At 41.6% G+C, this 24867-nt stretch overlaps 3 protein-coding genes across 3 annotated transcripts in view; 2 read left to right on the forward strand and 1 right to left on the reverse strand.

Annotated features, from left to right (window-relative positions):
- LOC115391751 (FERM domain-containing protein 5-like) overlaps positions 1-12737 on the reverse strand; it is an 89021-nt gene extending 76284 nt beyond the window's left edge. The window contains exon 1 of the mRNA XM_030096216.1: positions 12724-12737. Within this exon, the coding sequence (XP_029952076.1) occupies position 12724 (1 nt within the window). The 5' untranslated portion in view covers positions 12725-12737. The remainder of the gene's footprint in view (positions 1-12723) is intronic.
- cry5 (cryptochrome circadian regulator 5) lies at positions 75-5883 on the forward strand. Its single transcript, XM_030096340.1, has 11 exons — positions 75-182; positions 1257-1472; positions 1579-1773; positions 1858-1976; positions 2079-2233; positions 3109-3249; positions 3410-3577; positions 3727-3867; positions 4068-4219; positions 4297-4547; positions 4658-5883. Exons 2-11 carry the CDS (start codon positions 1267-1269, stop codon positions 4726-4728), a joined length of 1599 nt encoding a protein of 532 aa, XP_029952200.1. The 5' UTR covers positions 75-182; positions 1257-1266; the 3' UTR covers positions 4729-5883.
- Positions 10916-24318, forward strand: alpk3b (alpha-kinase 3b). Its single transcript, XM_030096578.1, has 13 exons — positions 10916-11043; positions 12389-12510; positions 12923-13040; positions 13219-14458; positions 15794-17885; positions 18618-18765; positions 18856-18983; positions 19099-19134; positions 19216-19490; positions 19694-19782; positions 19904-20121; positions 22875-22923; positions 23034-24318. The coding sequence occupies exons 1-13, from the start codon at positions 10916-10918 to the stop codon at positions 23362-23364; spliced, it is 4974 nt and encodes a 1657-aa protein (XP_029952438.1). The 3' UTR covers positions 23365-24318.
- The last annotated feature ends 549 nt before the right edge of the window (positions 24319-24867 follow it).

Here is a 24867-nt window from a genome sequence, read left to right on the forward strand (position 1 = left end):
GCTGCCACAGCAGCTCTTGAACTCACGCATGCGTGTTTGAATTCGGCTCTCTGATTGGCTTAGCTGTCAACACCGTAACATATTTTGTAACACAGACACCGTGGAGTTACCAAACGCGAGCATTTCCAGTAGAAACAGCAACCGTACAAAGGAAATGCGATTGTTTGGACGTCGAATTTAAGGTAGGTTTTATTTCGCAACATTCTACATTCTCTTAGATAAATGCACGCTTTTCACGTTGATGGAATGACACGTTATGGTTCTCCATGTTCTATTTTATATTGCTCTTACTCATGAGCTTGCTCCTCTTTTGACACTAAAAGTGTAAAATGCATTATTCCTTTGACATTTAGTGAAATGCAGTGAACTTTTTTATATTTTGTTTATAAAATATTTAATTTAGGTAACTGTTGAAGTTATTACATAATCGGATATATAGTTTTCATATACAGTATACTTGATACTGTAGCTGACTTGAGTGATTGCTGCTGCATTTCTCTGTATCTTCCAATACAATGACCATACAGTTTCTGATTCCCTTATTTATTAATCCACAAAGAATGCAACCAATAGTTGGTTATTTCAGTTGTGCATTTTTTGTTTCATTGAAGTAATTGACTTAATATGTGTGCATATGTGTGTGTGTGTGTGTGTGTGTGTGTGTGTGTGTGTGTGTGTGTGTGTGTGTGTGTGTATACCGCTTAAATTCATGTTTATTTTACATGGTTGCTGTTGTTGTTTTGATGTCACTTGTGAGAGTGTATCTGAGTTCAGTGATGTAACCTGACTTCCGCCTTTTGTTTCTGATGATACCTTAGTCAGGAAGCATCAGCTCCATCCCAGTAAGTTGAGCTTCTTCGGGTTTAAAGGTGTACCCCAACATGGAATGTTTCATTTGAATTTCCTGAACATGTGATATTTTATTTCCTGGTTATTTCAGTGCTGATGCCTAAAGGAGAGGTACTATTGAATGTGGTCATTTCTTTCAGATGTTTTACCTGTGCTGTTCTCTGAGCTGATAGGCCAGTGGGAATTCAGAGATTAAATGGAAGGAGCAGGAAGTGTTGCGTGTGTCAGTAGCACGGCTTTTGTTCCTTTGTTTGTGGAATCATTTTTCCTCATTGGATCTGCTGCTGTTGTGATGAAAAATGAATTTTGACCCTGCAGCTCTCTTCTGCCGCTGTGTCGTCCTTCGCCTCTGCCATGTCTGTTCACCCCCTCACCTCATGACAGCTTCTGACATTTATGTTCAACAGGTTCACAGTCATGGCTCACACATGCATCCACTGGTTCCGTAAGGGACTCAGGTTGCACGACAACCCTGCGCTGCTGGCGGCTCTGAGAGACTGTAAGGTGCTCTACCCCTTGTTCATCGTGGATCCAGACTGTACCTATGGGGGCAACAACCGCAAGAGGTTCCTCTTGGGAGCCCTCAAAGACCTCGACTGCAGTCTCCGGAAACTTAACTCCAGGTACAACATAAATCAATTTATAATCGTGTTGCATTTTCACAATTGTCAAATGATGGCCTGAGCTGGTGAGACTGGCGTCTTTTTGTGTTGCGTTTTCCTCCCTCAGGCTGTTCGTTGTGACGGGAAAGCCAGAGGAAGTGTTCCCCAAGCTGTTCAAAGAGTGGAATGTAACCAAACTGACCTACGAGTACGACACGGAGCCCTACAGTCTGAACCGGGACAGCAAAGTGACTGCACTGGCCAAAGAACATGGTGTCGAAGTCTTCTACAAAGTCTCCCACACGCTTTATGATATGGACAGGTATTACGCCACTGACACCATAGCCACATCATCATTTTCTCTGTTGTCTCTACTGAGTATTTGCCGTCTGTCATGTGTCCATAGGATTATTGAGGAGAACAATGGGAAGACTCCACTTACTTACAAGAGTTTTCAAGGCATAGTCAAGAGGCTTGGCCCACCGAAGAAGCCGATTCCTGCTCCAGTCTTGGGCGACATGAAAGGTAAGTATCTCTCAGTGGAAGTACTTCCATTGAGCACTGTTACAAAATATGAATGTGACGTTTTGGCAGCGATTTGAGGAAACAATATCTTGTCTGTCTAAGATGTGAAGACACCTTGTTCAGAAAAGCATGACGAGAAGTATGGGATTCCTACACTTGAGGATGTTGGCGTAGACGATACTTCACTCTCAGAGGAGCTTTTTCCAGGAGGAGAGCAAGAGGCTCTCAGAAGGCTGGATGAACACATGAGCAGAACGGTGAGTGAGCTACTGGTTTGCTCTGAAATGAAGGGTGTGAATTCATCCTGTCACCTTGAATGTTAGCAGTGGAGATTATTTCCTAAACCACTGAATCCCAATCTTTTTTCTGAGTATCCGCAGTTTTACCATTATAAACCTAAGTAACCCCTCTGCTACCCCCACCATATCCTGTAGAATTACAAAAAAAAAAAGTTGAAGGTAACTCATATCATTTATGCTAAGTGAAATAGTTTATTGTGTTTTGTGATGAGCTCCTTTAGGGTGCTTTCACACCAACAGCATTTGGTCCGCTTGAAGCGGACTAGAGACCCAAACTCCTGCAGGTTCGGTTCGTACGCGCTGGTGTGAAAGCAGACCAGTTAGTTTTGGTCCGGGACAAAGAACCGCACCGAGACCTCCTCGAGGAGGCGGTCTCGGTGCGGTCCCGGCGCGGTCCGCTGCTGGTGTGAACGTTGACCAGCCTCGCTCCTGTCCGCTCTGTTGTGGAGAAGGCTTTTTGGTCGGCGGCGGCTTCCGTAGCAAGCCGCGCGGCACATCACATCACACATGCTGGCCAATCAGGGTTCACTTCTGTCACCCAAAACACACTATTGTGTGAACAGCGCCACCAAGAGGCAGGAGGGTCATAGTGGATAGTTCATCTGCAAAAACAAGTGGTGTGAATGTGAACCGAACTAGTTGACAGCTGCGACGTTTATGAATAATTTATGTCCAAACCGAACCACTCTAGCGGACTAGTAGGTGTGAAAGCACCTCTTTGGTTTCACTAATCTAAACAAAAAAAAAATACCACACATAAAGATGACTTGAATTGTTTTGCTTTGCTACATCTTCATCATATTCACACATTTGATCTGTTCCGTTCTTCTCAGGGGTGGGTCTGTAACTTTGAGAAGCCTCAGACATCTCCGAACTCCCTGAGCCCCAGCACCACAGTTCTCAGTCCATACGTGGCCTTTGGCTGCCTGTCGGCCCGAACCTTCTGGTGGAGGCTCAGTGACGTCTATCGAGGGGTGAGTGTAACACCACAGCACTGGTGCCACTGTAGACACTGATAATGTGATAAGCAATAACTGATCAGCAAATAAGCTAAAGTCTAGTGAGGAACAAATTTGATTTAGATAAAGATACTGATCTTACGTGTGGTTGTTTTTTTTGGGGTTTTTTTTGCAGAAAAAGCACTCCGATCCTCCAGTTTCCCTGCATGGCCAGTTGCTCTGGAGAGAATTCTTCTACACTGCCAGCGTGGGTATCCCTAATTTCAACAAGATGGTGGGCAACCATGTGTGCACTCAAGTGGACTGGGACACAAACGCTGAATATCTGGCTGCATGGAGAGAGGTACACAGCTTTAATCAGTGAATAAAGACCTGATGGCATTTGGAAGATGATGGTGATTCACTCTTGTAATGACTGTATCATCACTCACGTAATGGATGTATCATCTAATTTCCTGTGTCGTGGCTAATTCATGCACTGTTTCCCTGGAGGCTCGGACTGGTTTCCCCTTCATTGATGCCATCATGACTCAGCTGAGACGAGAGGGCTGGATCCACCATCTCGCCAGACACGCCGTCGCTTGTTTCCTCACCAGGGGAGATCTGTGGATCAGTTGGGAAGAGGGCCAGAAGGTGCAGAAATTTGGCGTGCACATTTAAGTTCCATGTGCTTAGTTTTGCCTTAAAAAAAGGATTAAAAAAAACAAACATTTAAGGCTCATATCATGTACTTATATCCATACACATTTTTATAAATTGTTGCAGCAGTTCGTTTTTGAAGTAATGCTAAATTTGTGGACTACAAACAAACCTGTCTCTCCCTGTTTCAACAGGTGTTTGAGGACTATCTGTTAGACCACGACTGGGCTCTGAATGCTGGAAACTGGCAGTGGCTCTCAGCAAGCACCTTCTTCCACCAGTTTTACAGGGTTTACTCCCCTGTCGCTTTTGGGAAGAAGACAGACAAACGTGGAGACTACATCAAGTAAGATCTTTACTCTATTTGGGTCAAATTCTTAGCTCTTTGAATGTGAATTGATTTTTCTTTTCCTGTGTTTCCAGAAAGTACCTTCCTGTTTTAAAGAAGTTCCCAGAACAGTACATCTATGAGCCTTGGAAAGCTCCTCTGAGTGTCCAACGGGCAGCAGGGTGCATTGTGGGTCAAGACTACCCACGTCCCATTGTAGAGCATGAGGTGATAAGTAAGACAAACATTCAGAGGATGAAGCAGGCTTATGCAAAGTCATCCCAAAACAAGTCCGAGTCCCCCATCAAAAAGACGGCCAGCTCAGAATCCCCCGTCAAAAATAAAGGTACTACCAAAAGATATACTTTGATTTTAACTCTCATCTTCACTGATACCAGTTCATGTTTGCAGTAAATACTGCTTTTCAAACAATTTTCTTTCTCTCTGTTCTTTTAGGTGTGAAGCGCAAGATGACGTCTATCGCTGACATGCTTGTGAAGAAAAAGAGCAAAGGCGAGGTGTCATAAGTTTTCTTGCAGTGAGAGAAAACTGCATTTTCAGGTTTTGGTGACTTTCCAATATTGAAGCTCTATTTGCAAGAAATTTACTATGCTTTTTTATTGTAAAAACATTTCAGTGGTTACAGTTTTATACATGGTTACTTTTATATCTTAACCTTTCAAAATATTAAGAAATAATGTTGGGTTTACATGGGTTAGCTTTCATACAGCATCTTTGCTGCATAGAGGTTGAATCTGATTTTCTCAGGATTAATGACCTTGTCTTGGAAGAACAATACAAATCTGTCACATGACAGATTGAATGTGGTTCTAAGGTTTGGATTCTGTATGGTTTACGCTTGTTTTGTGGTGAAATGAGGTGAGAATGTATGATGTGTAGGCTACAGATTGAAAACTTAAAGTCAACTTTAAAACAGAGGTAAAGAAACAAACCTTTAAAACTACATTGTAAAGTTTAAGTAAAATAGCTCAGTACAACAGTCTGTTAACAAACGACATTATTTACTTGTATTGTGAATAATCGCTATTATTATTAAAAAGATGACTGTAGATTCACTCTGTTATTGACCTTTAGAACCATTTCATAAAGAACAGTTAATTTTTTTCTTTAAATTATAAAACATAGAAGAAATAAAGAAAAACCATTATCTTTGAAGGTTTTCCACAAGATCGATGTAGATAAATTGAAAACTCAAAGTTGAATTTAAACTTCTAAATTAATCGGCAGCAGGTCAACAACAACAGAAACTGTACAAAGCGTTCGCATGTTGTTTAGTTAGTTTCCACAAAACCGATCGCACTGTACAGGATTATTACACTTTGTATTTTGGGACATGACATGGTTAGTATGTGAATGGACAAACCAGTTAAACCTTGAAAATAATGACTCAAATGTTTCTATTCAGTTCAAATAAAAACACAAACTGCATAATTTCCTTTGACAAGATGTTTTAATTGTGCTTTCCATCCATCCGACTTCCTCGTTGCTTTTTCCAATCTCAGGGAACAGAGGCGCAGGAGCCGATTCCAGAGTGGACCAGAATAATTTACAAACTGGAGCACATTCAGGAAAAACCTACAGAGGAACAGGAAGAACATGCAAGCTCCATAAAGATAGGCCAGCGAGCACAACCTAGGCATCATCTCATCATGAGGGGAGAAGATTAACCACTATAACATTCCGCAGCCTTGTGTTTGCAATTTATTTAATGAATTATGCATTATCACAAACTGCTTTTAAGATAATTTTGTAATTCTCTCTCTTTTTTTTAATAAAGCCTGAAATCAGTCATGAAGTGGCAATATCCACTAAAACGTTTTCCAAAGAATATTTCAGAGCCTCATTGTCGCCACCAGAGGACAGTAGAGCTCTGTCTCCTCAAACGACATGGACGTTCACTTCACTGTGAGTTAGTTCTTCCATAGATTAAACAAGTGATCAAACTAGACATCAGAAAGATTATTATGGATTAAGTCTGTTGTTGACCTTTAGTTAAGAACATTTCAGAAAGCTTTGTGGACTTTCTAAAATGAATACAAACCTTTTTCCTTGAAATTTTTTACACAAGATCCAAGTAGATAACGCTTGATTTTTCTAAACACTAGGGTTTTAAAAATTAACCTATTCTACAATATTAAATTCAGTGTCTCCTGTGTAACTTTTAATCCCTTCCAAACTAAAACTTCAATGTCATATATATCATCTGCTGGATGTAAGAGATCCACTTTGACTCAAAACACACACTCTGTGAATATTCAGAGATTCTACATAATCAGTGGTGTCATGATACTGAATGAACTGTTCATCATTTAGTCTATACAGGATAGAAAATCATGCATGTTTACTGTCAGCGAATGCGATTGGCTGAGCTGGTGTGTGTGTGTGTGTGTGTGTGTGTGGGGGGGGGGGGGGGGGGGGGGGGCACACAGCTGTTCATGGAGGTCAAGTCTTCTCCTGTTTCTGCTTCCTTGGAGTCGACGCTGGTGTGAATATCCAGAGGATGATGTCATAACCTCCGCAGCAGGCCAGACGGTCGCACAAAGCCAAGCTCAGTTTCCAGAGAGACCTGTCAAACATCAAAACACTCTGCTGTCCAACTGTGCATGCATGCTGTGGGTGGCTTAGGGGCCACGCCGCTTGGCGCAGGGCCGTTCGACCAATGAACTCTGACGGACTGAGCTTGGTGGTTCTGGCCCAAATGAAATCACTGACACTGATTACAAATTTATTTGATGTTCAATTTCAACATGTGGCAAATGAGGCAACTTTATAGCAGGAAGCTTCCTTTCTTTCTTTTTTTTTTTTGTTCTCCCGTTTCTGATATGGTGAATGAACTAAATTGGCTCCCAGCCTCAAGACTGACATTAATCTCTGATTAAAATCCCATTTATAACTGCCTCCGCCCTTGTTTGTCCACTGGTGTGCCAGTCTCTGTGTGTCTGTGTCGACACCTCGCTGCACAAACCGTCTTGGACCTGGGAGCCGGAATATCCCCACTGGATTACAACAGTTTGTTCTCATGCAGCTGGTGTTTCATGTAGCTTTAATATTAGTGCTTTTTCTAGAGTTTATTTGTTCAACAAATGGCAAAATCATACATTTAAGTCCCTCTTTGTGTCTGTGAAAAAGATAAAAACTGCCTTTACCAATCACAACCTTTAATAACAGGTAAAAAGAAATTTAATATTCATCAAGAGCACCATTTGTAACAGATGCTGTTCATCACCTGACATTAATAACATGAATTATAATGTGAGAGGATTCAATCACTTGATTAGGGAACCACGGGTCAGTATACTTGCTCACTTGGAGTAGGTGCTGCCCTCTGGCTTCAAGTGGGTCAGTTCAAGCTTTCATCACCATTTTCTGAAGATTACCACTCCAGCGAACGTGCTCATTTTACTCATTCTAATCCTGCACTCCAAAGCCAACAAATGACAGAGACCGTTTGAGCACTGTCATTCAACACAAAGGTGAGCAGTGAGAGGCTCCTCTGCCTGAGGACTGGCTTCCATCGGAACAAAACTGCTGCTACAGTATAACTGCAGAGAAAAACAAATGGACCACCTTTGCACCTGTTTTGGCTGAAATTGAGCATGAAAGCATTAAATCGTTCTAGTCTGAAGGCAGGTGTTATCTGATGGCGAGCTTCTAAACCAGGGGTGTCAAACTCGTTTTAGTTCAGTGGCCACATACATCCTAATTTGATCTGAAGGGGGCCGGACCAGTAAAATGATAGCACTGAAAACTAGGAGTAAAATGCTCTCCTTTTCCTTTGTTTTACTGAACAGAGGAACAAGCACTTTCAAGGTCATCCATGCAGGATTGGACTTTCTGAAATGTCAGTTTTGAGCCACTGTCCATATGTTTGACACACCTGTCCTTCAAATTGCACTCATCCTGCTACATGCCGAGCGTATGTGATTTTTCTCTATTACGTATTTAGAGGAAAAACTGTGAGTGACAGGAGGAAGTTAAAGGTTCAGTATCTGACGCCGAAAGGTCACTATTTATTGGAAGTGTACAGAGATGGTACATAAATGCCACAGTGAAACTGAAGAGCTGACAGTTGTCCAACCTGCCTCATGCCATTTGGTCTGTCCCTGTGTGGACCAGGCACGCAGCCCTGCAAGCATCCAGAACAACAACAGTTGTCTGGATTGTGATCGTCTATTAGCGCTCAGGTTCTAATGACTGATAGCGACAATTTGCATTTGCCCCAGAGGATCCTGTCTCTGTTTCTGATAGTGAACAATTATGTTTACGAACTACAGATAATGATATAAACAAAGCCAGAGGTAGTGATCTCAGAAAGCACCATCAGTAGCGCCTCTATAAATCTGTCACGCGAAGCCACAGCAGGATTTTGTGAAGTGCTATTCATCCAAAGACATGAGGCAATGGACATGCAACACTGAAAACACTGGTCCAACAGGAACTCAGACATGGAAAGGGAACGTTAAAACACCGATATAATGCAGCAGGACGACATCATTCCAACATGTTCTCTTATCACTTATTATGTTTAGAATTTTCTTAATCATATCTTTAGCATCCCATCCTGCTGTTGCACATCAATGGGAAGAGTGTTTTTTTTTTTTTTTTTTTTTTTTTTTGGGGGGGTGGGGGGGGGTCTTCCACCAGGCAGCATCATTGTTTGTATTGCCAATATAAATTGGTACTACATATAGCTATAGGAAATCCCTTTTCTACCATCAACAGGTTACCTCATAGGCTAAAGAAGGCTACACAGTCAAATACAGTCATGTGAGAGTCTACCGCCTGCTGCCGTCTCCACACCCAGCTCCGCTTTGATCTGCCAGTACACACATCCAAAGTATTCCTATCATGCTGAGGCAACTGTGTTTTCCAGCCCATCCACGGGGAACTGGAAGACAGTCAAAGCTTCTGCAGCCAGAACATGTCTATCACCACTGTGTGTGTGTGTGTGTGTGTGTGTGTGTGTGTGTGTGTGTGTGTGTTGCTGTCCATTCTCAGGAATAAGCTCACCATATTGTTTCTACGAAGGTTGAGGTACAGCACTTTTAAGCTTTTTTATACGGTACTTTAATTTTTGAACTAAGTGTCTGATTTAAGTTTCACGAGTCAGTGTTTTACCCTGGCGGAGGAAAGTGGAAAGTGCGGCATGATTGATGGACAGAAATAAAAATCTATGTAGCTATGTGGTAACAGGAGACATAATTCACATTGATATCCTTGAAGTTGAAGTTGATTTATTGAGAACCCAGTCAGGAAACTGTAAATCACTCTAACATCAGGCAAAACCGGGTCAAAGACAAGTTTGAGGATTCGCAGTTTGTTTACCATGGACGAGGCATACCAAGCTGAAAAACAAAGGTGTCATTAAGGTTGTTTTGACATGTAGGTATCCAATTCCAACTATACAGTCTTGACTGAATATTGATTTGTCCAAGGAAAACCTGAATAGTCGTAAACATGCAGTAAATATTTGAAAATCTCAACAATGCACAACTAAATGAAAAACTAATTGAAAATGCGAGGCTGATCACTGTGTGTGTGCGTGCGTGCGTGTGAGTGTGAGAAGATAAGAGCCTGTAGCTAGTTGGCAGTCAGTAGGATCTGCCTATATAAGGCTGTTCTATTCCTATTGCTTTTCCTCTTGGGACCCAATGCAATTGTCAGCCACTGTACAATGAATGCCAGAATACTCGGTCAGCTTCACCCTCATGTAGACTTCACTGAAGAAGAACTCCCTCTTAGTGAAGACAGTTACCAGTTTGTGATATTTTTGTATGCGACAAGCTTTCAGCGCCACTTTTTCATTACATGACGGAAAAAAAAAAGACTTTAAACCAAAAACATCATCATATGATCGAAAAGTTCAGATGACTCTTCACTTCATTCAGTAAAACTGAAATGTCTGATAACTGCAGCAGAAGGCATGACCACACAAGTGACGCCCCTCTTCTCTTTGAGTACATGTAATCCTCTGGTTACAGAATAGAAAAAAAACCTTGGCTCTATTTTTTAAATCCTCTCCCTCTATTCGGGGAACTACCAAATCAGGGCGACCTTGTGCTGGACGTGGGATAACGGAGGAATTGTTCCACTCGAAAAGTTCCCTCTTATCACTCTCAAGATCTTTAAACAGTTTGATTTTTGTTAGATTGTGGCTCCGTGCTGTTTGGCAGATTGTTTTTTATGTTATAAAATGATCCAAAGGCGAGTTTCGGAAAGTGTGATGTGCTCTTGTGCCTATTTGCAGGCCAACTATAAATAGAGCAGGACCTACGCATGCTCATGTTTGATTGGAAATTGCAGTGCCTTAAGTCAGTGCTGTGGGGTATCCGTCAAAGGAGGGCATGAAAGTCCTGAATGGTGAGCTAACTTTAATCCTACCAACTAGACTATTGTTTATGAACATACTGAACAGTGCAGCATATAGAGAAGATTTACTGTCTCTAAACTCAGCATCCCTTCTGCTGATGTGTTTTTCTTCTGTGAGACAATAGAGAAGTCAAAGTAGTCACAGCTCTTTTTTTGTTGTTATTGTTTTCTGTTCTGGACAGAATATGTAATTTCTGTTATTCTTTCTTTCGTCCTGCAGCTCTTTTAGAATTTTTTTCAAGAAAGTCCATCAGAGAGTGACAATAAGATTTCTTTTTTCTTGGAGAACTCTAGATTTTTTTTTTTTTTTTCTTTTGGTGGAAAATGGATTCAAGAAGGACGACAGCACGTTCTTCTTTTGGGAACGGAAGAACCACTAATGGGGCTCATGTCAATGGGAATAACCGGCCCGGTGGCTGCAGCTACCTCTCCAACGTGAGACCAGAAACCAGGTAACACCTCCTCCCTCACTCCGAGGATTGCCCGCTGAGTGGCATTTCCAAAAACATTTTCAGAACTTGTTCAGAAAGTGTGTCACTAGTATATTTCTTTGTCTGGTCACCAGAGTTTAAATAAACTACTGATTAGGAGAAGAATCTCAGTTATGCATCCCGGGCTCCATTTCTTACTTGAACAACAACTTGTTCATAGAACAAATGGTGTTGTCCTTCAGGTCTGACTGACACAGAATATAATCTAACATTCCAGAGATGTAGTGTTTCAAGCATTAATAAAGTCAATTATCATCAGCAGAGACCAATAAACAAAATAATGAACATAACGATTGATTTATTTTTGCTTGATACATAAATTCACCATCATTTTATTATCACTCACATTGGGTTGGCTTTGAATTCTAAGAGCATGAACAGCAAGTCTATGTTATGGGTCATAAATAATTTGAATAACACTCAAAAATGTGGCTGTTTTTAGCTCTAGTGTCCTGACGTGTTTGCTTAATCATTAGTAAAGTTCAGGAAAGCGTGACGGTATCATTAAATTGTTCACTGACCCAACATTAAAATGGACGTCAACACCAGACATACAGTATATACATGCTTCACGCTCTTATAGAATCCATGGAAAGGTTATCATTTCAGAATACACCCTATGAGAGGTTTGCACAAGCTGTTATGGTTCAATATTCTTTTGCTAATATGCCATTCCATATTTAATTTCTGTAATTAATGTCATACGAACAATGAGACTCTCAAAGGAAGAGCGCTTCCTCACACTGACCTTCAGCAATGAAAGCTCAAAAGAAAAAGAAACACTGCATTTTGTCTTTCAAAGCTGTATGACTGATCTTCTTTTTGTTGCCATGCATTGGACTAAAATCTTACTATTCCTTTTTATGAAACACTGGCTGACATTACACACATTGCAGCTGTTTTTATATTCTTGACAGTATTTTATTTATACATCTTCAACTCCAATCATGAGTTGTCATAAATCTTGAAACTTTATAAAAGTTTTCATGATCATTATTATCCATTCATCATCCATCCATCCATCTATCCAATTCTATACCGCTTAATCCTGTTCAGGGTCGCGGGGTGCTGGATCCAATCCCAGCTAAGCATGGGAGAGGGCAGGATACACCCTGGACAGGTCGCCAGTCCATCACAGGGTGACCTTTGTTATGTCTATAATTGAAAACATCTAGTCCTTCCAATACTTTTGCTGTCAAGTCTTAAATTTACTAAACAGTAAACTGTATACAGTAATTCAGTCTGAAAGCTGCTAAATAATCAGGTTTGTGTGGCAGAATTCAACACTGTGCCTTGTGTTTCCCAGGAGCACGCTCTGCAGTGTGATAGCACAATTAACCGAAGAGATGCAACCCTCGTTCGAGACGACCCTGAAGTCAAAAGCTGTGTCGGAAAACTGCACCGTGAAGTTCTCCTGTGTGGTGACAGGTAAACGCTGCATCACAGGTGATACATGTAGAGAGATTTTGTCGGGAATGCATCCAAGATAATACATACAGATGCATCTACAAAACTTAGAAAACAAAAAGTTCATCTTTTCTCCATAATTTAATTCAGACAGTGAATCAGTTTCATTAAATATAAAACATCTCAAGCCTTTAAAAAAAAATACATACATATATATATATATATATATATATATACACACACACACACACACACACACACACATATATATATATATATATATATATATATATATATATATATATATATATATATATATATATATATATATAAAATATTTCATAAGAGCAGATAATTTTCCATATTTCTAACTGGAGATCAACTAGAATTTTTAAGCTGGTTCTTCTTTTCCTTTTCCTTCCTTCCTCTGTAGGATACCCTGCCCCTCAAGTAACATGGTACAAGGATGACATGCAGTTGGACAGATACTGTGGATTACCTAAATATGAAATATTCCGCAACGGACAAAATCATTCCCTGCATATTTACAAGTACGTGGAATCATTTTTATGACTTTTTAATGCATACAGCTTTGATCACAAATACAGTATGAAATATTCATGAATGCATGTTTTTGTAATCCTAATTGTTTAGTAATGTCTTTAATATACAGTGTGCTTTATTTTTTCTTTGGGACAACTGGTTGATTCATTGTTATCTACTTTGTAGTTGCACTGTGGAGGATGCTGCTATATACCAGGCCTCAGCCATCAACTGTAAAGGGATCGTGTCTTGCTCAGGGGTCCTGGAAGTGGGCGACATGAACGAGTTTAAAATCCACCAGCGTTACTTTGCCAAGCTCAAGCAGAAGGCTGAGCACAAACGCACGGAAGCAGAAGGGAAGGAGAACCAGGAACCGCTACGAACCATCAGCCCAGACCGCACCCAGAGGAAGCGTCGCTCCACAATGGAGGCCTTCCTGAGCACACCAAGCTCCTTGGAGGACGAGGGCAGCGAGGAGACTCAACAGGGTCCGGCTGCAGAAACTGAGACCAGATTACAGGAGACCGCTGTGGCCGAAGTCAAGGAGGAGCCGATCCCCGTCACTAACGGAGTAGAGTCTACTTTGACTAATGGACAGGCCGTCGATGAGAAGGCCAGTGAGAGTGCAACACATGACTCCACTCAGAAGATTTCCACCACGCACCAAGCCAAAACTCCTTTTGTTAAGAAGAAGATTAAGATTTCCAGTGATGCAAAGATTGCAAGGGGAGATACAAGTAAAGAGAGGGTATCTGTTGACAGAAGAGGCAAAGAAGAAGCTTCACCCTCTGTAGCTCCGGCCTGCAAGGAGACCTCACAGCCTAAATGGAGCCCAGAAGAAGCTATGGAGGTACAGAACACTGTTTATTCAACAGGTGCAAACTCAGACTCAAAAAACAAGACAAAAGAGCATCAGACACCATCAACGCAGGAGAAAAGATTTTCTCGCAGGTCTTTAAAGGATGAGCGTACATGTGCTGAGACAAATATGTCCTCAAAGAAAGAACAGAGACCTTCCACCTCAGTGGCTCCAGCTGCTTTTACATCCACAAGACATGCTGCATCAGGAGCTGAAAGCAAACAAGCTCCCATACCGGAGAAGAAAGCTGGACGCAAAGAGGTAAAAGAAACGCAAAGCCCCCATCCCGGCATAACCTCAACTCTACCACAGTCGAGTGCCTCTTCACCAGTTGTCAGCACATTAAAGCAGGATATATATGCAACAGATCATGTCACAGTCATGGATGTTGACGTGCAGCTGAAAGCCTCTTCTGACGGATCTGCAGCGCACACAGACAGTCCGTCAGTGGACAAATCACAGGACAGCAGGACTGCTTTGCCTCAGCGTTCAAGCACACCGTCTGCAAGGCAAACCAGCTCCCACCAAAAAAAGGCGTCTGTCTCTCGGCCAGCACCGCCAAGCGAGGTGAGTGAACCTTCCCACATGAGCTCATGGGTGCTTTGTACTGCCAAGACAGGCCCCATCAGTAACACAAGCACGCCGGGGCTATTTATAGCTTTTTACAAGCATGCCCCACTGGGTGACAAGAATTAAATGACGCACATGTTGACAGTCGCAACAGGTATATGGCAGCAGTGCATTTGATATTGTAAGATTGAAGGTCTCAAGATAGGAACCGGGAAACCTAATTTTACATGAGCTAAGCAGACTGCGTTGTTCCTTTGAGGATTTGGAAACTCCACTTAGAGACCTTGGTTTCTTTGCTACTTAACGCTTAAAACTTTCTTGTGAAACTATTAATTTATTATGTTGTTCAAAGGATTAGGAACACATTAAAGAAATAAAATCTATGATTTGTGTGGAGGAAAACATTGTTACTGTGAATCCGACAATTAAACTGTCACTCTTTCTACACTGGTTATGCAATTTCCACCACCAGGGCTGCATAGTTATACACTGACGGCACGAAGAGCCAAGACAGAAACACTGCATGACTTGAGCACCACTTAAAATAATTTGCATTCCTTTCTGGCTACCCATGCATGTAAAATAGCAACCTTCCTTTTCAATAGGCTGTGTGGGACTTTGTGTAGAAGCTTACAGAAATCAGCAGTGATACGTTTTAATCGTATAATGTATGATTTCAAATGCAACATATTTCAAAATGAGTCCTGTGGTTTCATGTTGGTGTGCATCAAAAGCTTTAAGGATGAAACTTGGACTATATTATGATATACAATATCTTATTTATGATGCAATGACATGTGACAAAGAGAGACATGCCGGTTTTAAAAAGGGGTACTGCTGAACCACAGAGTTTGAGGGGAAGTAACACTCATCACACACACTTGAATGGTGCAGCTCTATAGTGTGGTGCAAAATGTTTTGTTCTGCAAAATACCAGTGTGCCATTTTAGCACATAATGTGAGAAGGTTTGGGATTCAGGGCTACCATGTTTCCTAGCTGAATTTTCAATCAAATCAGAATAAAGGATTTATCCTCAATTTCTCCACAGTAACGCAAATGCTAACATAATAGAGGATGAATCTCATAAGCTTTATCATTTGTGGTCATCTGAATTTGACAACAGGACAATGGGGCAGATTAACACCTTCAACCTTTCCTCTGGGGCATAAATGACTTTTTCCTCAAAGGTCTTTCCATTTCTTTCTCTGCTTGTTGCTGGTTACGCTGTTGCTGTTTTCCAAATTGCATGTGTTTATCCATGTCCAGCATTGCTAGGGATAAGGGAATAAGTATTTACAGCATGGAAACCTCTGCTTGTATTATGTCCCAAGGTTACACAGGCCCATGCAAAGATGAGCAGGAATGATGCACCTGTCAGCCTTGAGATACCGCCCGACCAGCACGCCATCGCCTCCAAAGAACTGCAAAAGACCCCAACAGAGAAGCAAACCAAGAGACGTGACATCCACACCTCTTCTTTGCACAGTAGCCTTCAAGATACCATTGATGAGATAAAAGTGAACACATCAGATAAATCCAGGGAATCAAATGAAAGCCACACAGCACGGTTTACACAGCTGCCAAAGCCACCGCTTCAAAGCCCGAGTGGTGGTGGGGCTGTAAACACCCAAGAGTGTAATGTTCTGCCCACAGTCCTCGAAAGCCAAGTGGATACAGCTATAAAATCTGACAAAGGGCCAAAAATACATGACAGCAAGAAGGCAGAAGCTAATGGGAGAGATGAACTGTTTGTACCGGCTGGTAGCACGCCTGCAAATAAAAAAATAGTTGAGATGGAGACGGAACCTGTCAAAGTTCTTGCGGTTGAACACACAAGAACAAAAAGGACCAAAGATGCAGGTGATGGGGAGAGCGGTGTAGTCAGCGTCAACGAAAGGAGAAAGAAAGAAAGTGGCAAGAATGATGCCATGTCTCAGGTGGACGTTGTGGAGAAAGTCAATCCGAAATCCGAGACTCCAAAGTCAGATACATTTGAGACACCACCGCTCCAGCCAAAACCTCCACGAAGCACCAACTCACTGGATCGCGTCAAAGACTTTCAAGAAGTTCAAAAACCTGCAACGAAAATCATTTCTGTCGCTGAAATGTTGAGATCACAAATAAAGGCACTTGAGATCTCACTGTTAAATTCAGTCTCCGTCATACCAGCAAGCTCTGACCTGGTGCAGGAACCTTCAGCCACAGCTACAGAGCCAAGCCCTGATCTGAGAGATGCTGAGAGAAAAGACACGTCTGAACTGAAAAAATCAAGGTCAGACAGGAAAAGTGAGACAAGCATTGACAATACACCTCTCACAACCATAAAGGCAACACTTATGGAAGTTTATAATCAATTACTTAAAGATGATCAAGAGCAAAATGAAATGTCAGCATGTGTTCAGGCTTTGCAGGAACCTGTTGTGGTCCCACCTATCTCTGTTGTAGACACGGGCCTTACTGCAGGCATAGCAGAATCATATAAACATGCCGATACCATGGATATTGGCCAAGAAACTGAAGCACCTTTGATTCTCCCTCAAGACTCTCCAGTCAAACAAAGCTCTCCTCTGCCGATATTGAATGAGGACAAACTGAACAATACATTTCAAGCTATTTCAAATCAACCTGAACGTGTCAGTCACACATATGCATCTCCAATCACAGTGACACAGGCTGATATTCCAGAGACAAATGTTACTGTTTTAGGTCATACCGAAGAACAACTCATTCAAGGCAAAGATATTGAATTGGAACAAAACGTTACTGAAGGAAATGAACTCAACAGCAAATCTGAGAAGATGGTTACAGAAATTAATGTGGCATCCCATTATGATCACAACAAAATGGAAGAATGCTGTGTTGTCTCAGGCTTTGTGCAGACTGCACTGAAGTCTCCCTCTGAAAGTGACTCTAATTCTGGAAAACAAGAAATTAATAATTTCGTTCAGCTGGACAGCTCTGTGGTTAATGAACAGGTGAAGTCCGACTCATTTACAAACCCCACTCCAGAGCCAAGTCCGTTGTTAAAGAGAAGAAGCTGTGTTTCCCCTCTTCCCTCTGCTACTCCACAAGAGCTGGCCTCTGGGGCCAGAAGGAAAATCTTAACACCAAAGGCCAAACCTGAGGAGGTCACAGAGGCCACATACCAAGGTGATAGCCAAACACAGAAAAAGGAAGCGTCTCAACAGAGCAGCAAGCTCTCCACGAGCCCTCTGACCCCTTCTGTATCTCCAAGCCTGTCCCGGCGGTCACCTCTACTTCAGCCTGATGCTGGGGAGCAAACCCCTCCTGCAGAGAGACGCTCTCCTCTAGTGAGCAGGAGGAAGACAGCACCTGAACCTCAAACTCCAAGTCTCTTGCAACCTGATGAGAGTCAGACAGAGCAGAAACCTGCAGAAAAGGACAAGCACAACCCATTCAAAGGTAATGAAAATCAGTAAATTTGGGAGCTCTGCTTTAGTAAACATCAATATCATGAGACACAAAGGAAATGTTTTCCTACTGAAGCACACCCTCTGCTGGTAGTTCCTGCTATTCAAAAGATCTGAAAAAAATAATTGACAACCTTCATGCAAATATACAGGACAAACCAAACCAAAGAGAAAAGAAATTGAGCATTTACTGATAATCACGTGCAGTTTATTTTCTTTTTGAAAATGTTCGTATTTTACATGAGGGTTTTTTTTTTTAACAAACACTCCAGTGAGCTGAAATGCAATTGTCCACAGCTGATGAGTTTCAGATGAGTAGTCCTGCTGTGGAAAAGTGATGAAGGTGTGCAGGTGTCTCATATGTTAAGCTTTCAGTCAAACTGATTGCCGATTACAGTTTTTAATTAAAATAGAAAATTTCTACTACCTCATTTCAGAATCGTGACTGTAAAGTTAGGAGAAAATGAATTGGAAACATGTACACAGGCATTGTAGATAACCTTCTCCACAAGATCAGAAAAAATATAAAATGCATACTCATGAATCTGAATGATAGAACTTGTAATTTTGTCACATTTTCTAGATTCATAGAAACCGTGACATGTGCTCGGAGTTGCACAGATGGACAATGAATTAAAAAAAAGGAAATATTGAAGTAAACACATGATTCGTGCATACAGAATATGCATCATGTTGTCTGTGTTGCGTCTCTCTCTCTGCTCAGCTCCTCAGGTTATCCGTAAGATCCGAGGTGAAAACTTTGCAGATTCCTCCGGACATTTAAAACTGTGGTGCCAGTTCTTCAATGTTCTGAGTGACTCCACTATCACATGGTACAAAAACGAAGAGGAGATTTCCCAGATGAAAAGAAAGTAAGTGGTTAGAGTAAAGCTATATGCTATGTTCCAACTAATCAAATATTTGGAATGATATTAAGATGTAACTATTGTTGTGTTTTTCAGTGCAGGGGATGAAACTCAGGTGAATCTTGCCATTGTTCAGGCGTCATGCAAAGACTCTGGTGTTTATGGATGCTCAATCACAAATGAATATGGAACAGACTCCACTGACATCCTGCTCAGCACAGATAGTATGTACTATTTTGAAATAAAAGATTTCTTCCTCAATACGATTTTAGAATATATGGTTTTTTTTATTCGAACATAACATTATATTCTCTGCCTCTTTTTCCTGCTGTTTTGCAGTATTGGCTGGAATGTCTTTGCGTGAGGACCTCGGTGGTAAGACGTGTTTTCAGTGTTTTAGACTGTAGTTTTACTTTTGTTCCTCTCACTGCATTTCTTCTGTTCTTGTGGTTGCAGTTGGAGAGGAAATCGAAATGATACCCCTGATATTCAGCAAGGGTGTAGCTGATTCTGGTGCGTGGGGCAACAAATTCTTCGGTCGTATAATGCTGAAGGAATCTCACATTGGAGAGGGCTGTTCTCACAAAGTCTGGAGAGCGAACGTCATCTATGGTTTGGAGCCCGTGTTCGAGTCCGGGAACACTTGCATCATTAAAGTTCGCAATCCCATCGCCTATGGAGGCAAACAGGAAAGCTTTCTTGTGGAGAAGAACTTGGACACAGTGAAGCAGGTACATAAGACTGTTTTGATTTTACAATGTTTTTTTTACACTGAAATATGTCACACGCTTACAGAACCCCTACAGCATGTAAGTGAATAACATTTTATTCCAGCCACCCCCGGATCACTGTGACACTAATCAAATTAAGATTGAAATAAATAATGTAGGCTGATGTGATTTTTACTGGATATTCTCAAATGATTTGCATACAGGATTGTAAAATCCAGAACTTGGCCCGGGAATACTGTAAAATTTTTTCAGCAGAGGCACGAGTCCTGGAAAACTTTGGGTCTTGTCTTGAGTGAGTATAATCAATTTATTGTTGATCAAAAGTTCTCAAATGTTCCACTGCCACAGTTGAGAATGAAGACTGCTCAGCCGCTCTACGAATCATTAAGTTGGTGGCAATTATCTTCACACAGGGTTATTCCAGTCTACATGATGTATCGACCAGCGAACACCATCCCCTACGCCACAGTGGAGACTGACCTGACAGGAGTGTATCAGAAATACTCCATCCTGGATCACACAGGCAGGATAGACATGAGGTCTGGTTCTGATGTGGAGCAGAAGTGCAGCGCCCTGCAGCACTGGATCTTCCAGTGGACCAATGGCAACCTGCTGTTCACTCGGCTGGAGGGTAGGCTGACATTCAAATTCGACAGAAGAGTGTTGATGGTTGACAGTTTAGGACAGACAGTTTACTGGGAGCCAGCCTCCTCTGGTTGAGTCTGAGGTCAATCCACCGCACAACATTCACATATTTAAAGTGAAATCAGTTTCATATTGAAAAGCCAGTTAACCAAAAATAGAATACACAGGCAGCTGAAAAGAAATGTTATAACATTTGTGGACTCTTTGGAGCTTTCCGGTATGGTGTGATAGCGAGGAGCAGCGTGGCATCGTCTTTCCCCATTCAGTATTAATTAACTTATCTTTCACCAGCTGAACCACATAAAAAAACGAATCAAACTGTCTTCTTAACTTCACTTTGTAATGTTGAAGCCTGCAAAACAGCATAATGTTGACCAGCCCCGGGATACGGCAGAAGACCCTGTTGACTTGAGTGAAGCTAATGCTAACACCAAGCATAATGCCAAAAGCTCTTTATCTGAGTTGTCTTCTGAAGCGCTGATTAAACACATTACCACTGTCATAGCCAACGAAGGCAAGTGGATGCAAACTATGAGGCAGTCGGTCTTCATCAGCTTTGAATCCCTACTGATGGAAAAAGTTGACGGCGTGCTGAAGCGCATCGATGAGGTTGCGGCAGCTCTCTCACTGAACGTCAGACAGAACACAAGGCCTGTCTCTCTGCCTTGGAGGAGGACATTACGCCGCTGAAGAGGAAACTAACCACAATGGAGAAAGTAAAGGCCAAGCTGACAACTCGTTTCTTTGAAGGATTCATTCCCAAGGTGCTGGAGCTTCCGGTCTAATCCATCACAATTGACCGGGCACACAGAAGTCTCGGGCCACCTTTGGAAGGTCACCCTCGTCCTGTCATTGTCAAGATCCATCGTTCCAGAGATGTCTCCATGATATTGTCTGCTGCAGGACCCAAAGGATCCATCCAACATGACAACCAGTCTAATCGCTTTGCTCCCGACATCCTCCGCTGGTCCGGTCTGCACGCAGGGCTTTCACCCCCGTCTGGACCGAACTTACTGAGAGAAACATCTGCTTCCAGATGATCTTCCCTGCCGTGCTGTTATTCAGGTTAAATGGGGTACAAAAGTCATTCAAGGACCCAGAGGATGCTAAGACATTTCTGGACGGTAACATGTGACTTTCTTGTTATCTGCCTTTCATTGTGTTGCTGACAGCTGGTGAGTCACGACTTCAGTGCCCTGCGCCCCACACACCAAATTAGTTAACTCCCCTCCTTTTTTTCCTGAACTATGCAGTTATCTGAATGGGGAGTTGACCACCTTTCAATGATTTTTAGAATTATTAAGGAACACGTTTCAATTTTAAGCTAGGTAAAGTAGTGACTTTGACACTTTCTTAAGGGTTTTGAAGTTTTGACTCACTTGTTTTCTTTCTATAAGAGCTACAGACACGGGTGTCTTTGTATTCTTGTTTTGTGTTTCTTTATGCATTGTTCAAATGGTTTTGAATTATTGCAGGTCCAGTGGTTTTTCCTTCCCCCTTTGCGAAATTCATATCCATACCCTTCAATTACACAGTCTTCCTCCTTTTGTCTCTGTTTTTATATTGTAATGGGTGATGGCTTCCAGTTTAAAGTCCCGAACCTTAACAAAAGGGGTTTAAATAATCCAGTGAAAACTGTTGCTATTTTTGACCTCCTTCATAAACAAGGAGCCCATTTTGCTACATGACAACACTTATGGTTGGACGTGATGTGAACCGTTGATCTATAGGTTTTTCCATGTACTTGCTCATTCTTCTGCCAGCAATAAAACCAAAGGTGTAGCAGTTATCTGCCATCTTAATTTGCACTTTAAATTGCTGGATGCGTGGTCTAACAATAAAGGAGGAATATTTATTTCCAGAATTCATATAGAAAGTACAGACAATGCACTTGCATTGTAATAAGTATGGTCAATGTCGACAGTGGTACGACAAGGGGATTCACTCCCTTGTTGACATTTTTGGGGACAGGGGGGTAAAGTCTTTTGAAGAGCTCACATTCCGCTTCAAGTTGCAACATTCCACTTTTTTATTTTTACTTGCAGTGAAGAACAGCCATTAAAACATATGCTGCCCCTCAGCAAGGTCCACTGGAGGATCACTCTTCGATCAAACTTTTGTATCAGGCTATTTTGTTCATGTTCCCTGTTTGGGTTTTTACTGTGTAATGCAAATTGTGGATAACATCTAACCATTTAATAGGTCTAACTAGGTTACTTGTCAATGGCATTTGATTCTTTTTGTCTGTTATTTATTTATAGCTACATTTTTAATTTTTCATGTTATTATTGTTATTTGCCGTGCATGTGTGTATCTGTGTGTGCATACACATGCATATATGCAGTAATTACCTTGTTTATGTGCTGTTGAATGATGACGGTTGTTTCCTTTCAAATCCCAATGAACCCGTGATCACACACACACACACACGCACACACACACACACACACACACACACACACACACACACACACACACACACACACACACACACACACACACACACAAAAACATCTGTTGCTCTTTCATCCAAAAGTAAAGGAACATAAAATTATTTTAAAAACCCCTGGAATCTACTTATCTGAACCCCACTAGGGAAATAATTTCTTATAGAATGTGCAAGTGTTCTGTTTGATTAATGCAGCGCTGCAGTTCACCTTGATGCAAATGACAGTTAATTTTGTCAAAACTGAACAAATAAACTGGAAGGTAAAGTGAATCCACTGTGCTGTTTTTCAGGTGTTGACACCAAGATCACCAATGTTGGGATTTCAGTCAAATCAACAGGGTTTGTGTATTTCAATTGTGTTGTTTGCTGTACATGAAATTAAAAAAATTCCACTTTACAGATCATTTCACGGTGACAGTAACATTAGATTTCATTGTGTTTTGTTGCAGGCATCAAGGCTTACCTGTTGAAGGGACTCCCAAAGTTTTTGAGAATTTCATCTCACAACACAAATGCAACTACTTCTGCGGTCTGCTCGGCCTGAGGTCACTGAAGGTCATGGACTCTTTACTGACGCCGTCCAAGCCGAAGGGCTCCAGGAGCCCCTTACTTCAGCGCAGGATGGGAGGCGGCTCCTCCAGCCCTCAGACGGCCAGGAAAGCTGCTGTTAGCCCCAGGCTGCAGAGAAAGGCTGAGCAAGACGGCAACAAGACGGCCACTAAACAAAAAGCTGCCGACGCTCCCAAAGAGGTTAAGACTGAAGAAAGAATCACCGAATAAGGACTGAAAGAACAAACTGCATATTTATAAAACATATAAAGTACAGAACCCCAAGAAGACAGCGCAAAAAGATTTATCAATAATAAGATTTATCTATTTAATTGTTTTTTTACAGCCACCATTCCTTTCCATCATGCCACTCAAGTGCAGTGATGCCCTTTTAGGCTGTGGGGCGTCTCAGTTCCGGCATACATTTATGTTCCGAAGGCTGAAGTTGTTACGTAACGAGAAGTATAATCTATTCTGGGTTTGTCTTCTATCAGTCAAGAGTAATGGTTCAGAGGATGTCGATGCCTATCTCAGGTCAGTAAATCGTTACTGCAGTCATGTGGGGCATTTGGGACTGAAGTGGCATTATATGAGGTCTAATGTATGCACAATCGTTGATGTTTTTCTTTTGTCGTGACTCTTTCTAGGGAAAAGGCAACCTTGATTTGCAGTCAGCCCTGTGATTGTGCAGCACGTTTTAAAACCTGGGGAGTTATCAGTTTTTTTCTCTTCTTCTTTGTTTTTAAAAACATAAAAAGCCAAATGTAGTTTCACAGAACACTGTTGTACAGTGGCTACCGGTGCTGTGCTTTTATATTGTATCCTGACATGTTTACTGCGATCCGACTTTGCACTGCATTTTTAGAAACTGCACATTTTAATGCAACTGGCTGTACAATAAAAGATACGATTACATCTCGGCTGTTTGGAGACGTTGTCAGAGTGCATGACGTGTGCCGTTTAAATTCTGAATGTCAGCCCTAATAGACATTTGCATTTCAGTGGAGAGGGCTGAGTAATAAAAGCCTTCCCACTCCGCCTGTCTGATATCAGTTTTCACATATGTCTCAGTGACGCCTCTTATCTGAAACGGCGTCGTCAAATTTTACGCACAGCCCCGTCATCAGGACAAGCAGCTTACACGGCAGCAGTTGCCAGATTTCTGTAAAAAATGTAATCATCAAATCATTATGACAGTTTTTTTTTTCCACACGTCAGAAAGTCTTTTCTACATTTTAAATGAGATGTTCAGTGCAATGAGATGGATGTGTCACAACTGACACACCCTCAAAACCTAATTGAATTTTGGAGCACAAAATGGGTCGATGTGTGTTACTGTGTAATTGTGCTTTTTTTTCCAGTCACACATGAGAAGGAGTATGAGGTTAATTCCCTCATTCCCAGTTCCCAGTTAGTTTTACTGTTATTTTATCAAGATTTCTTAAAACAAATGAAGAGAAATATCCCTGCTTCTGATGTCTTCATTCTTTCCACAGAAAAAACAAAGATAAATCAATGTAAATCTGGCGACAGTGTTGATTCTTTGGTGCTTTAAATCCACCTGATTTAACATTGCATGCTGAAGGACGCTATCACTCAGAGTCTTTCACAGATATTACAGAATGTGTGTTTACGGCATGAAAAGCTAACTTCATCATGATAATCATATGTGATTTCCAGTCATTAGTGAGTCATCTCTTATGTAAGCGAGGGCTTCACACACAAGTGTCAACA

Source organism: Salarias fasciatus, chromosome 1 (assembly GCF_902148845.1).
Source record: "Salarias fasciatus chromosome 1, fSalaFa1.1, whole genome shotgun sequence".
NCBI classification, from domain to species: domain Eukaryota; kingdom Metazoa; phylum Chordata; class Actinopteri; order Blenniiformes; family Blenniidae; genus Salarias; species Salarias fasciatus.